The sequence below is a fragment of the Olea europaea genome, unplaced genomic scaffold (assembly GCF_002742605.1).
Source record: "Olea europaea var. sylvestris unplaced genomic scaffold, O_europaea_v1 scaffold1778, whole genome shotgun sequence".
NCBI classification, from domain to species: Eukaryota; Viridiplantae; Streptophyta; class Magnoliopsida; order Lamiales; family Oleaceae; genus Olea; species Olea europaea.
Genome location: NW_019235513.1, coordinates 104,117 through 119,631, shown reverse-complemented (window position 1 = coordinate 119,631; position 15,515 = coordinate 104,117). Strand labels below are relative to the sequence as shown.

The following is a 15,515-nucleotide window of genomic DNA, read 5'->3' as shown; positions in this document are numbered from 1 at the left end:
CCCACCCAAAAAAAAAAAAGAAAAAGAAAAAGAAAAAAGAAAGGTAACCACCAAAACTAATAGAATGTTCTTTGGAGGCAGTAATATCAGAAAGTTAAGGAGACAAATGCAAAAATAATGTACTGCAGCGACATGAAAGAGGAGACAAATTGCATAACCAACTTAAGTGGACAAATCACCTCTTTTAATCCAGAGCGCCAAGGTGAAAGGTTATTGTCAGCCCTTAACAATGATAATGGCATAGGCAATCCATACTGCAAAGCAGAAGAAACACATCTCAGGCTTACAGCTGACAGACAAATGCAAAACTCAACATGCACATAAAATTTCTCTTTGGGAAAGAAGCTAACGAAAGGGTGATCACTTGATTCACTTCACATGCTCGATGACAACTCACACAAAATAACTATGAGATTGTTATAAATTTGACAATAAGGGATGACGAAAACATTTGCATGACAAGTTAGTGAAATATTAAAAAAAATAGTTGCAATAGTAGAGTAATTTAAAAAGATGAAAAAGATGTCTAAAGATCACCTGTTTGAAATTGATCCAGACATTACAATCAGGACCACGGCCATCACGCACTACCCTAATGTCAATATCTGCACCCTGAAATATTCACTTTAGTGAAACTGGAACTAAATCAGATTTGACTAAATTTGAATAAAAAAAACATCTGAGAAATAAAAATGGCACAGTTTTTTGAGTTCATTATTGGTAATTCGCCGGTTTGTTCGCCGTGATTCCTTAAATAATCAATAATCAAACTTTCTTATTAGAAAGCTTGTCAAGCGTTGGTGCGCGTAATAACATTCTAAAATTATGATTTTACCAGATGCACCAAAAACTCTCACCAGATAATTTCAATAACAACTTGCCAATGATCAATTGAACTAATTATCATCCAATAATCTTAAGCTGTGCAAACAGGGATGAAAAATAATGCTACATTTTGCAGAACATCACAAACCATTGTCATTGCTCCAAAATGAGTTGCTGCAAAGAGAATGCTTCCAGTGCCAACGAAAGGTCTAGACCAATTTCCCAGTTCTGACTTGTGCTTGATTCGCCATCAAGAGAGCCATTTCTGCATCCATTGCTGCTGGGCCAAGATATTTTTGGCTATGTAATTGATAGGTTTGCAAGATTTTCCTATTAGCGGTGCCAATCTCCCGACCAAAAATTATCCTCCTACGCACAGTGGGAGGAAGCCCATTCTCAGATCCATAATCGTCAATCATCATTTTCCATAAGAAAGAACTTATGTTCAGGTTTTTACAAATTCACTCGTCCCTGAAAGATATTGAGCTATTTGTTAGCAACAATTGACAACATTAGCATCCAAAAGGATATACAGAAAAGATCAAATCTCCTCAGGGCACCTAACTGACATTTTGCCATCAAGTAAACCGGGAAATCAACTTTAAAAGTCTGAACATCGACATCAATGAACTTATTCAGGAAAGAAGAAGAAGCGTACTACCTTCGTCCAGGTTCATGAAGACAAAAAAATAATAATAATATAACTTTCGAAATAACGAAGTCTCCTTCAAGAACATTTTATATTCCAGGTCATCTTGAAGCGGTTCCATATTTACAGTTAGCAAAGTTAACTTCAGCCTTGAAGATTTTAACTTTTCTGAGTTACTCTATATCTAAGTTCACAAAATTCCACTTCGAAATGAAACACGATCACACCTCAAAAGGAATGAATGCTAGCTTTTGAAGGCGATTATTTTGCTCCTGAAAGCTGATAACTTTCCCAAAGCTTTCAACAGTAATCTTAAAAGTACTGTCAAGTGTTAAGTATGGCAATTTCCTTTCATCCGGATAACTATTGATAGCCTCTTCAATTCCTCAAAAGTTTGTCCTTTCCCCCACAGTTATATTCCCATCACAAGAATACCTGCACACTCAAAGAGGCCAAGGCGTTAGATTTATCCTCAAAACTCTTACCAAATATCACAGCATGAAGATAAAAGCCGAAATGCTGGATTAAAGCATGATTACACACGGGGGCGGAGCTAGGATATTAGTTCAGTGCGGGTAAAATTGTTTTGACTCCGAACGTCGAGGTTTTGGTCATGGATTTAATGATGATAAAAATATAAAACAATATTACGACAATACTAAAACCGACATAATTTATATATTACACTTGTTCCTTGCGAGTTTTCATAATTTGATATCGTTGTATAATAACTTCATTATCGAGCTTCAAAAATATATCATTCTCTACATAAATAATTGTGCTATCATTTTTCTACCCTAGCAGCATTGAATTCTATCTTCAGATACTCAATTTTAGTAAAAGAAAAACATGCAGAAAATGAAATCAAGAATCAATAAACATCTTAGTACAAGCATACATTAACTTGAAGTATTCAAGCAGCTTAAGTAGACTGGGTTTTAGCTAACTTCCACCTGGATAACTAATCCTCATTCCTTAAATAACAATAAGCAAAATCATATACCAACTTATGAAATGAATCAAAAAGAGAGAATTTTTTATCACCTTGATTCCATCAAATCTCCCAGCAATTAGCTCAGCTGGACCATGCAGGCTTTCATCAAATCTCCCAGCAATTTTTTGGGCCTTTGGGGTTGGGCCCAAAAGTAAATGCTTGGACTTCACTGGGCTCTGCCCCTGATTACACAAAAACTTACGTGTCATAGTTTTTACTAAAATCCATTTTCCCCAAAAGAAATAGTTCAGAATATACCCTTATCACAAAATAGACATTGAATGAACTGCAACAGGCTAATTCTTATTCCAAATAAACTTGGGTTACGCTAGTGAATCAACACTTGAAAGCTGTTTTAACTTACCGATTCGTTCAATGGTAATCAATTTTTACTCAAAAATTGTATTAGCATAAGCCATTACCCTAGAAATATCGTAAAATGAAAAGATACAATCAAGAAATACCGACAACTAATAAATTTCATTATGGAATTCATCTTAACTTGATTCAAAAGCAATGCAAAAACTATAAATGTAAGAAGTGCAAGAAATCCTAGCTATGCTCCATTACGAGTTCATTCAACCAATAGAGTCAAAAAATGAAATACAATTCTAGGTTTTGTCTAAATTCAACGGCAAACATCATACAACACAAGAAACTCTGTATTTATGAGGGTTATATATATATAAAAACGAAAATGCATGCTTCGACTGGCGATGTTTCGAGCAATTTCTTCAGGAGGAATATTGACGAAATGGAAAGGTGAATCGAGGAGGAGGTCCTCCGGGAGCCTCCATTCCAGCGATCCTGTGGTCGTGCCATCGAATGCACCGAAGAGTCCGGCAAGAGATTCGAACTCGGGTTTTCTAGATTCTATTAGTCTATGGTAGAACACGCATAGATACCACATATTGGACTAAAATTTTCTACTGTCAGGGGATGAATTCTACATCTATGAAAGGAATGCAATCGCCGGCTATACGACGATGTAAGAGAAACTACAGCAGTGACTGAGAGTGGAGGGATGTGGTGTACAGTTGCTTTAAAGCCAGAAATTAATAGCTATGTGACAACAAACAGACCACCAACAGATTTCCCTGGGTCCCAATTCAGATTTTCAATCTACAAAAACAAATCACCACCACTCCATTACACATCATTACGCGGACTATCCATGGCGATTGCAACCTCTGCCTCGACTGCTCTCGTTATACTTCCCCAGCTCTTCACCTCCACTTCTAATTGCCGAACTTTTCCACTTCATCGCCGGTGGTCTATCAAGACTGACGGTGGTAGAATTTATGCTTCGGTATCAGCTGCAACCTCCTTGCCCACTAGGCCGGATGATCTTGTCGCATCCATCGTTTCCAAGGTACCATTTATGCTTAAGATTTCAATTGTTAGGACAATTCTGTTCTAAATTTGATTTATTTGCGGACCCAATGAATTATATTCTTTACGAGAAACGTGAATTCCATGAGTAATGTTCAGGTCCTCCAAGGCATGCCTACTTTTGTATTGCTGTCACAAGAAGTTTCCACTACTCACCTTTAAATAGTTATAGTCGATCTTTCTTAACTGGTACAGTGGACTTCTGGTTCTGTATAGGTCGGGACGAAATATATACCAACAATGGCAAAAAAAATAGTAATAAATAAATAAAAGAGAGAGAGAGAACCAACAATACAGGAGAAGAAAAGGATACTGCTGAGCCATAAGTCCATAAAAAGCTAGCGAAAAGTAGTGGAATGGACCCGTTAGTAAGCACAGCCATGAGGATAGGTTAATTCATTAATGTGTCCTGCATAGACAGTGATAACTCTTATGCACATATCTCTGATAGAAAATTACAGATCCAAGAAAATACACTTTAACAACTCTACAAAATACCACTGGACACCAAGAATAGTGACCTATTCGGGCTCAGATCCTTGTACCCTTCTGTGCCATCAAAGAGACCCGTACACAAACCTTAAACCCTCACAAGTACCCAACGTGAGGTTGCTTAAATGGACAAATCTGGACTCTAATTACAAATATTGGTTTACTCACACAGAGAAAACATGAATATTTCAGATCTCACTAAGAGAAAATGATCGACTCACACATAGAAGATGAACAGATAAAGAACTCAGAAACCCAAAAGGTTCCAAACGGCTGGAGAAAAGAGAGAGAATGAAGAAGTCTCTCAAATTAGGGTCAAAGACCCGTATTTATAGTTACACACAATCAACCGTTGATTTGTATCTTCATCCAACAATCCAGAGCAACTCACGCACAATTGGGCTGAATATCGAATTTAGGTTGGTGGGTCATCTTAGATAACGTTATAGAGCAAGGTTTAGTACTTGGGTCGAAGGCCATTTATCTCTTCATTGCCTAAAAAATGGGTTGAACTGGCATCACAACCTAACAATCTCCACCTTGATGTCAGTGATAATACAAGAAGCCTATAGTACAAATTCTATTAAAAATTAATATCCAACAAAAAAGAAAACATAAGCTTCCCAGCACTTCCAGTTGACATCAAGTATATTACCTGCAAACACCACAAAAATTACCCAGTATCAACATTCAACACTTGTAAACACGTTTTAAACTTGTTCAAAGGTAATACCTTTATCCCCATTTCTGTAAGATTAAATTCAGTAGCAATTTTCTCAAGGAACAAAATTTCATTAGAGACAATATCTCTAATAAAATGCAATTTTACATCAATGAGTTAAGTTCTTTCATGAAATACTGGGTTTTTACACAGATGGATGACACTCTGACTGTCTGAATATAGTACAACATGACTGCTTAGTTCATTTATTTTAGAAAGTAAACCTTTAAGCCATAAGGCTTTTTTGATTGCCTTAGTTGTAGCCACATATTCTGCCTCAGTGGTAGACAAAGCTACAATTGGTTGGAGTTGTGACTTCCAACAAATGCAAGTTCCACACAAAGTAAACACATAGGCAATTGTAGATTTCCTGTTGCCCCTATTTCCAGCAAAGTCAGATCAACAAAGCCCTTAAATACCACACCGTCTTTGCAAGCACTAAAAGCTAAGCCTGAGTGTGATAAACCTTTCAAATACCTTAATAACCATTTTAAAGCAACCCAATGTTCAGGTCCAGGGTTAGCCATGAATCTGCTAAATATGCTAATGGAATGAGCCACATCAGGCCTAGTGGAAACCATGGTATACATGACTGATTCTACTGCATTAGCATAGGGTATCTTTTCCATTTGTTTAATCTTAGATTCACTACTGGACATTGGTCCTTACTTAGTTTAAAATGGCTGGCTAAGGGGAGAGTAACATATTTTGTATTAATCATAGCAAATCTATCTAACATTTTCTTAATATAACTGGTTTGTTTTAGGCTCAATATTCCATTACTCCTATTTCTGACTATTTCCATCCCCAAAATTCTTTTCGCATGGTCAAGGTCTTTCATTTCAAATTCTTTGCCAAAAGATCCTTTAATATTATTGACCACGTGCATGTTTTGCCCTATCAATAGTATATCATCAACATACAAGAGTATAAAAGCAATAATTTTATTTTCTTCGCCATACTTAAAGTAAAGACAATGATCGAATTTACTTCTTGTAAAACCAACAGTAGATACAAAGTTATCAAATCGTGGATACCATTGTCTTGGAGATTACTTTAAACCATACAAGGGTCTTTAACAAGCAAACATGTTCAGGCTTAGATTCATCAACAAATCCATGTGGTTGTTTCATGTATATCACTTCATCAAGATCACCATGCAAAAAGGCCGTTTTTACATCCATTTGTTCGAGTTCAAGATTATAATGTGTCACAGGAGCAAGCATAACTCTAATAGTAGTGTATTTAACTACCAGTGAGAATATTTCATTATAATCTATGCCTCCTTTTTGTGTAAACCCCTTACCTACAAGTTTAGCCTTAAATTTTATAAGCATTTTCTCATCATTTCCCTCCTTAACAGTAAATATCCATTTACAGTCAACAATGGACTTACCAGCGGGTTTAGGAACTAAGTTTCGAGTCTTATTTTTCATTAAGGAGTTCATTTCATCTTTTATAGTAGCCTGCCAATTTACAGGTTGCTGGCTATTAATAGCCTCTTCATAAGATTTAGGTTCTTTAAAGACAAGATCTTGATAAGAAAGAACAGCAAGTGAAAGGTAATCCCTATACCTAACAGGTTCTTTTATCTCCCTTCTTATCCTATCTCTAGACAATTGATAATCACCTAATTCTATAGGCTAATTTTATATGCTTTCTTGCACACATTCTTCTTCATTTTCATGAGGATATGAAGCATTTTCTGCCTCTTCCTTCACCTGTTGAGCATCAACCTCCACTTGTAATCTGGTTTTATTATTCTTTTCTCTTTCAGAATGGCCATTTAACTCTATATTATTCAAACAAGGGATTTTTTATCATAAAAAATAACATCTCTACTTGTGATGATTTTAAAACCCTTTGTTTCCTTACTCCACAATCTAAAGCCCTTTACCCCATCAGGATAGCCTAAGAAAACACATTTAATGGCCCTAGGTTCTAACTTACCAATACTCTGATGAGAATAGGCTGCACACCCAAAAATTCTTAAATGTGAGTAATCAGGGACATGGCCAGTCCATTGCTCTTCAGGTGTTTTATCACCTAGAGCACTTGAAGGTGTTCTATTCACAATGTATGAAGCTGTCATCAAAGCTTCACCCCATAGGACTTTGGGAACACCAGAATTTATAAGCATACACTTTACTTTATCCAATAAAGTCTCGTTCATCCTCTCAGCAACTCCATTTTGCTGAGGAGTATAAGGTGCATTCCTATGTCTATCAATTCCAACATTACTACAGAGTTGATCAAACACCTTATTGCAGAATTCCAGACCATTATTAGTTCTAAGCACTTTAACTCTCTTCCCAGTTTGATTTTCTATCAAGTTCTTCCAAATTTTGAACTTTTCTAGGGTTTCAGATTTATGTTTCATTAGGTATACCCAAACTTTCCTGGAATAGTCATCAATCAAGGATAGAAAATATTTATTTCCTCTTTGAGTGATAGTAGATGAAGGCCCCCACAGATTAGCATGTATATACTCTAAAATAGAGGTGGTCTGATGCTTTCCATTGTTGAAATGCAACCTATACTACTTACCTAAAGTGCAATTTTCACACAAGGGGACTTTAGATATGGAATACTTTCCAAACACACCCATTTTGTAAAGAATCTGTAGACCCTTCTCACCTACATGGGCTAATCTCTTGTGCCACTTTAAGGCGGCATCAAGTTCAGCATTGGAAGATTCTACAAATTCATCATTAATTATACTGGACTTAAAAACATAAATTTCATTTCTTTTTAGTCTCTTAAAGATGACAAGAGCGCCCTTAATGACCTTTAAGAATCCATCACCAATTTTATCTTGTAGGCCCAAATCATCCAAGGTACCCATTGAAATCAAATTCCTGTTCAAATCAGGAACATATCTAACCATTTTAAGGGTATAGATATATTCATTTTCAAATTTCAATGTAACCTTTCCTATATCCTCAACTTTACAGGCTATGTTGCTTCTCATCACTACCTCTCCTCCATTTATTTTCTTAAAATCTACGGCCAATTCTTCCTAAAGGTCATATGGAAGGTACAACTAGAGTCCAGAATCCATTCCTGAACCTGATTTCCTTGATTAACAACGTTAGCAATATCAGGGTCACGAGTTTGTTCGGTCACAACATAGACATCAACAGTAGTGGGTTCTACAACATTTCCTTCATCCACCCCCTTTTGTTTCTGTTCATTTTTCTTTTTGTAACAGTACTTTATAAAATGTCCTATTTTTTCACACCCATAGCATTTTTTATTCATGGTTTTGGATTTAGATCTACCCCTACTCTTAAACTTTCTCCTATGAGTAGTTCCCTGACTACTTTGGCGTTCCTGAGTGGAATTAAATCTGGTTGGGGTCCTACCTCTAACAAATAGATTTTCTGGTCCAACACTATTCCTTTCAGTTCTAAGTTCAAGATCCTTACTCCTCAAGGAGTTTATTACTATGTCAGGTGTAAGGGTGTCTCTTCCATACTATATTACTGCTTTTACTTCTTTATATGTCTCAGGGATAGCATTTAAAAGGACGACAACCTTGTATTCTTCTGAAACATTATCACTAGCATTGGTTATATCTTGCACTAACTTATTAAAGTTGTCAAGACTATCGTCTAAGTCTTTAGTGGGGTCAATCTTAAAACTAAAAATTTTTTCCAACAGAAACAATTTATTAGGTAAAAATTTGACCAAATAAAGTTTCTCTACTTCATTCCACAGTGTTTTAGCTTCATCATGCTTACCAACTTTTCTCAACACTTGATCAGACAAATGTAAAATAATAGAAGTATATGCAAGTTCATTAGATTCTAGCCGTTGATCAGCTGTCATAGTTTCAGGATATTCTTGTGTTATTGCTTTAACAACTTTTTGTTGAACAAAGAGACCTCTCATTTTTTGTTGCCAAGTGGGGAAATCCCCTTTTCCATCAAAAACACCAAGTTCAAAAGAGGTGCTTGTCATTTTCAAAAAACAAGAAATAACACAAAGTACTTCAAAGGTTTTGAAAAAGACTTGACAACTGATGAATCTTGAACAACAGAAGTGTTTTGACCTTCACAAATTTTGGGAAAGTCAAAAGATCACACCAGAGTATAATAAAGCAATCAGATAGAAATATCACAATTATGTAAACAGTAGAGACACACAGTCTATCAAAATCAAGTGAGCAGAAAATTAATCACGGATTACTATACAAGATGATCAAATTCATCAGGATTCCGTGAGAATCATGTTCTCAGGTCAAGGCTCAATTTGAACATTCCAAGAACAATGCAGTATACTTCAATAACAAGTCACACAGATTCAAGAAATTATTAAAATTATACTAATAAAGTGAACATAAACATGAGAAATGCAGTTAAGACACATAAAGAGAATACATAATATCACAAAAATAATCAAATCAGTACTATGGGTATAACAGAATGCTAACCAGAGGGTGGTTCATAGAAATTTAACCACCAATCCAACCAAAGACAAGGGATCAGTTTAGAGCCCCTCAATTCCAACAGCAGAAACGAGCAATATTTTGGTCTAGGGGCCAATCCAAACCAAGATTGTATTCACTTTGGGGTCCAACCACCAATCGAACCAAGAAAACACCCAGGACTTTCAAAATTTCACTCGAAACAACCGGACCTGTAAATGAAACTCTCAGATTGAACCAAAACCGGATCTAGGGTTTCACGAAATATCAATCAATCTTGGGACAGAACACAGGAAATTAATTTTCCAACTTCCAGAACTCGATTGAAGGCAAGAAATCACAAGTATGTAGCTCTGATACCACTCTTATGTACAAATCTCAGATAGAAAATTACAGATCCAAGAAAATACACTTTAACAACTCTACAAAATACCACTGGACACCAAGAATAGTGATCGATTCAAGCTCATATCCTTGAACCCTTCTATGTCATCAAAGAGACCCGTACACAAACCTTAAACCCTCACAAGTCCCCAACGCGGGGTTGCTTCAATGGATAGATCTGAACTCTAATCACAGATATTGGTTTACTCACACAGAGAAAACACGAATATTTCAAATCTCATTAAGAGAAAATGATCGACTCATACATAGAAGATGAACAGACGAAAAACTCGGAAACCCAGAAGGTTCCAAACGGCTGGAGAAAGGAGAGGGAATGAAGAAGTCTCGCAAATTAGGGTTGAAGACCCGTATTTATAGTAACACACAATCAACCGTTGATTTGTATCTTCATCCAACGGTCCAGAGCAACTCACACACAATTGGACTGAATATAGGGTTTAGGTTGGTGGGTCATCTCAGATAACGTTATTGGGCAAGGTTTAGTACTTGAGCCAAAGGCCATTTGTTTCATCATTGCCTAAAAAATGGGCTGGACTGGCATCACAGCCCAACAATGACATTCAAGAATATCAAAGAACTATATTTGTGAGAACATTCAAGACATGGTCTCAAGAATGAGAACAATCTCCTTCAGCTATGAAGTTGACTAAAATAAACTGATTTGTGTTGACATTTTATTTAAAATAGTTTCTGTTGCCAGGTAATTTGAGTAATGAAACCCTAGATGGTTGACTTATTACTTATCTACAGTGAATTTTAAAAAAATTAAAAAAAAAATCACATCAACGCTAATATTTTTCTTCTTTGAGTTAGTATATAAAAATTACAAGACTTGCATTTGCTATCTCTTGCTAATATGATCGAATGATATTTTCTTTCCCACAGTGCTCTAATTTGATAAGGCATTATGACAATTTTAAGGTATATGAACCTTCATGTACTACATAGTTTAGTACTTAAGTTAAATTTCATATGTATTGTTTGCAAATTGCAATATGTGCTTTAGATCTCAAAGTTTCTCCCTTTACGACATTTGTTTTGTACTGATAGTTCTTTATTTATCAATTTGTGCTTGCAAGTCATTTTCTGCATTGTAGACGTGATAATTCATCCTTTCAGCTGCATTGTTTTTGTTATTTTCATCTAGTAAAGTTTATATTGTTTCTATCTCTATGAGTGATGCTTTCTTAGAACTTTCAAATGTAAAGAAGACTGAGATTTATCACCTAATTAGGTCATGCAAACAGATCGAGGAGTTCTACTGGCGAGAGATGAACACCAAAAGGTAGCTGCAATGGCCACTGAATTGCAAAAGTTTTGTGTTGATGAGCCTGTAAAATGCCCACTTATATTTGGAGGTAAAAAAAATCCGATTCTCAGTAATCATAATCAGTTACTTATATTGAATCCTGCTTCCAATTCGAAATTATCGAATAATAAAGACTTGGGTAACATTTGTAAGGTTTAAAGTTATTCACAGAAGAGAAATTGACAATTGCCCGTGCAATTTGTTTGCTGTCATAAACTGGATTCTTATAATTGATTCTTTTGCAAAACATTTTATTCATCTAATGACTTGTCCTATGCGATCTTTTTAGAGAGAGAAAATTCTTTGGTTTGAATGGCATTGATGCATATAATGTGGCCGTTGATGGGGTTGCTGCAGATTAGGTTGTGCAATAATTAAGAGTTGCTTGAGTTTCAGGTTAAGCTACTACTCAGTTATCTCAATAAAAACCAATCATTCTCTTTCTGATATCTGATCTGTTCTTTTATTTAACTTTCCACAAATATAATAAGATGGCTGCACTGACCACTTCGAAGTTTCGTACATGAGGAAATTGTCGAGACATTGTATATAAAGATACGTTAGCTTTCTGCTGTGTGATTTTGAATATGGATTTGCTGCAACTTCACACATTGAATATAAAGATACGTTAGCATTCTGCTGTGTGATTTTGAATATAGATTTGCTGCAACTTCACCGAAACTCTATGGATACTGAATTGCTTCTAAAACCTTGTGCAGTCAATGACAAATGCCAATTTCAATGATGAATGAGAGTATCATCCTAATAATTTTTTAAATTATTCCACAACAAAAAAGAGCCTTAGTTCGGAAAATGAAGTGCTCGCTAATGTCGAATGTTTGTCCTCTCTGCAGAGTGGGATGTGCTATATTGTTCGAACCCTACATCACCTGGTGGCGGCTATCGGAGTTCAATCGGACGCCTATTTCTCAAAACCAATGATATGATTCAGGTTGTTGAAGCCCATGACATAGTGAGAAACAGAGTATCTTTTTCAATCCTAGGGCTCCTAGAAGGAGAAGTTTCATTGAAGGGTAAATCCGATTGTCGAACTTTTTCTTTGATTTTCTTTTTAATTTATAATCCTAGTATTTATGGAATTCTTTCTTTCTATGGATACCAATCGAACAATATATCAAGATTCTGTCTGTCTGCTTTTGCTAAAACTCATATAGCCCCTGTTTGGGGTACATTCTCCCAAAATATATTTTTTCTTTCGTATTTTCAGTCACGGACTCTTCAATAAATTAATATTACATGTAAATTTAAAACTTTTTATCATTTTTTAGCCTCACATTCTCCAAAATATTACTATTAAAAAATGCATTTTGGATATAGCATCTTGAAAACTTACTCCATGCATGAAGCATCAAGTAATGAGAGATGGAAATTTGGACTAACCTGCTTCAGCTGCAAGATTTATCTATCTCAGGGCAATTACCATATTATAACCATCAGTTTCATTGAGGTATTGATATGGCCTCATAACTATATTGCCCAAGAATCTAGTGTGCTCTCAAGCCTCAATTGTATATTAAGTTCACACAATCTCATTCCTATGTCCATCAGCCTGATGGTAAAGTGAACACTACCTGCATTAACTAGTACGTAGTTGAAGCCGTAAATTGAAGCTGGCCTTCCATGGATAAGCTTAGGCCACTGATTAAGTGTGGCTATTTGTTCTTTCTGGCACGAAGTTATTGTCTATTCCTCCAATCCTCGGTCTTGCTTCTGGTATCATCCAATTAATTTATATTCTATTAGCAACCTGCATGATGAAATTTTGTTTCCTGGGGCACTTGATTTGTGGCATATATATCTAGACTGCTGTTGGTGGAACACTGAATTCTGTATTGCCACTATATGTCATTTGTTAATTGAGCTCTCCTTGCAATAATAATTTTCAATTACTCTATTATTGGTCAAATTTAATCAAATTTTCATATGAAAACATTTATGGTATGAATGACTTGATAAGGTGGTTTAGACCACAGAAGTGAATTGTTATCTATTATACTGCACTTAATTCTCAAGTTGATGTACAGGGAAACTAACTGCTTTGGACAAAAAATGGATTCAAGTAGTGTTCGAGCCACCTGAACTCAAGGTTGGAGGACTGGAGTTCACATATGGCGGGAAGAGTGAAGTGAAGCTGGAGATTACATACATAGATGAGAAGATCAGACTGGGAAAAGGTTCAAGAGGTTCTCTCTTTGTTTTTCAGAGACGCAAACCAATCTCATGAAACACTCATTTTTTTTAATAAACACCTCTGTTTTACAAACTTTTCTGATCGGTACAAAAATAACAGAGTAATTGCAATATAACACCGGTATTTTAGTGGGACCGACCTTGTTTCAATATCAAGAATTCTTCATTTGAACGTTTCCATGTAAGGGAGTTTGTTTCAATTTTTTTTGTTTCAAGTGGGGGATAGGGGCTATGACTAGACGTGTAAAGTGGCATGATCGGTTTGTGCAGCCAGACATTGGCAGTCCACTTGGCCATGCCCATGTGGGCAGTTTTTTAACTGCTCGATTAATTGTCATTAAGAGGTTAGAAAGGATCTTGATTAAGTAAAAGCATAAAAACGACTTTTTAAATGCTAAAACACATTTCAAGGCATAAACCAAAAATAACAACATCAATTGATCCATGAGAAGAGATCTACTGCATGTCTATATATCTACCAATGCAGAAACCACGAAATTGTTTACAGGTTTGACACCATCTTCTTGCTTATTGACTTCCAAGCACATAGTGTATGCACTGGTCGTCTCGTCTCTCTTGGCCTTCGTGCTCGATTCACTGTCCATTCACAGAGAATGCAAATCATTCATTAGTAATAGTCCTTGAATGCATATCTCCTTCACTAGCATATGAAGAGAAGTCATCATCTCAATCCCTTTCTTGTAACTCTCCAATTTTCTCGACAGCTTCATTTAAATCCCACTTTCTCCACATCCCATTCACGGCAACGCATCCCAATCTTCAGAAGCCTCATCATCCGAACTTCCTCTTTTCGGGTCGGATTCATTTCTTTATCAAACACCTCACCAATCTACTCTTCTCTTACAATAGATTTAATCCATGCAGCCAAATCAGCGTCATCTCCTCTCCCTTGTTTCAGATAATTCGTCGAAAATCTGTCGGTAAGCAACTCTATTATCCAAATCCCAAGATTCCACACATCGGTCATTCTGGTTAAACTTTCACTTTTTGTAGACTCTGGTGATTTATAGGCTACCATAAACTATTGAGCATGCTCTTTGTTGATCACTGATGCAAGGGCATAATCAGCGAGAAAGGGTTCACATGTGGTGTTTAGCAGAACATTGGGTGACTTTAGATGGCCATGAGGAGGGTTTGGGTAGGGAGCTCTTTGTAAAGATAAGACAATCCCTTGGCTACACCTTTTATGATCTTTGAGTGGGTTGGCCAATCAAGAGCTAGTTGTTGAGGACTTTGCTTACCTATATTAAATTGAATTCAAATAAATTAAATTAGTATTAGACATTAGACAACAAACATTAAAGGGTTGTTGAGGACAAAATTCTAAGAAAATAAAAAGCATTTCATAACTAACATTTTAAACTCAATTCAAGGTGAATTCTAGTATTTTATCATAGCGGACAGTGAACTACAAAATGAAAATTGTACATGTATAGAGTCTGATGAAAAATAAGTTAGGTGCATGTAGAGGGTGAGTTAAATATTCAAATAAGTTTGTCTCCTATCTCACAACTTATTGCATTAGATAAGGTAACTTCTAACTTTGAACCTTTCTTAGTAAAATACTATTGGATTTACCTGGCTAATTAATGAACATGGTGTCTTGAATCATTCAGTCGTTGGTGTAAACTAAGACAAAAATACGTATACCAATTTTTTCCTAAGTCGTTCATGGTTCTCATGACTTAGTTCATTTAGGCCTTGAACCACTCTCATGTCACTCTTATGTTTCACAAGTGTTTAGAAAATTTCAGTCTTGAACAATTTTCATAGAAACGACCCCACCTCACACTTACATAATTGACTTCCTATTAAAAGTATTCTGCCATATTCCACTGAATTTATTAAAGATATATGAATCAATAAAAGCATATCTTAGCCTTTAATATTATATAGAAAACACTTTAACTATCATAGGAATGAGTTAGGAAGTATTTTTCTAAGTGTTTCATTGAATCTTCATAACTTAGTTGTCCTCTTGATTCAAGATCTTGGGATCTTCAGTCAACAATGTAGGGTTACCATTACAAAGATGCTTATGTAGTAGGCTTTAGTCCCATTACTTTC

General features: G+C 35.8%; 1 protein-coding gene and 1 pseudogene across 1 annotated transcript; one reads left to right on the top strand and one right to left on the bottom strand.

The window, feature by feature from the left end:
* Window positions 1-3,414, bottom strand: part of LOC111378157 — a 4,366-nt pseudogene extending 952 nt beyond the window's left edge.
* LOC111378155 (probable plastid-lipid-associated protein 8, chloroplastic) lies at window positions 2,521-13,627 on the top strand. Its single transcript, XM_023001322.1, has 4 exons — window positions 2,521-3,840; window positions 11,142-11,265; window positions 12,071-12,250; window positions 13,262-13,627. The coding sequence occupies exons 1-4, from the start codon at window positions 3,493-3,495 to the stop codon at window positions 13,459-13,461; spliced, it is 852 nt and encodes a 283-aa protein (XP_022857090.1). The 5' UTR covers window positions 2,521-3,492; the 3' UTR covers window positions 13,462-13,627.
* The last annotated feature ends 1,888 nt before the right edge of the window (window positions 13,628-15,515 follow it).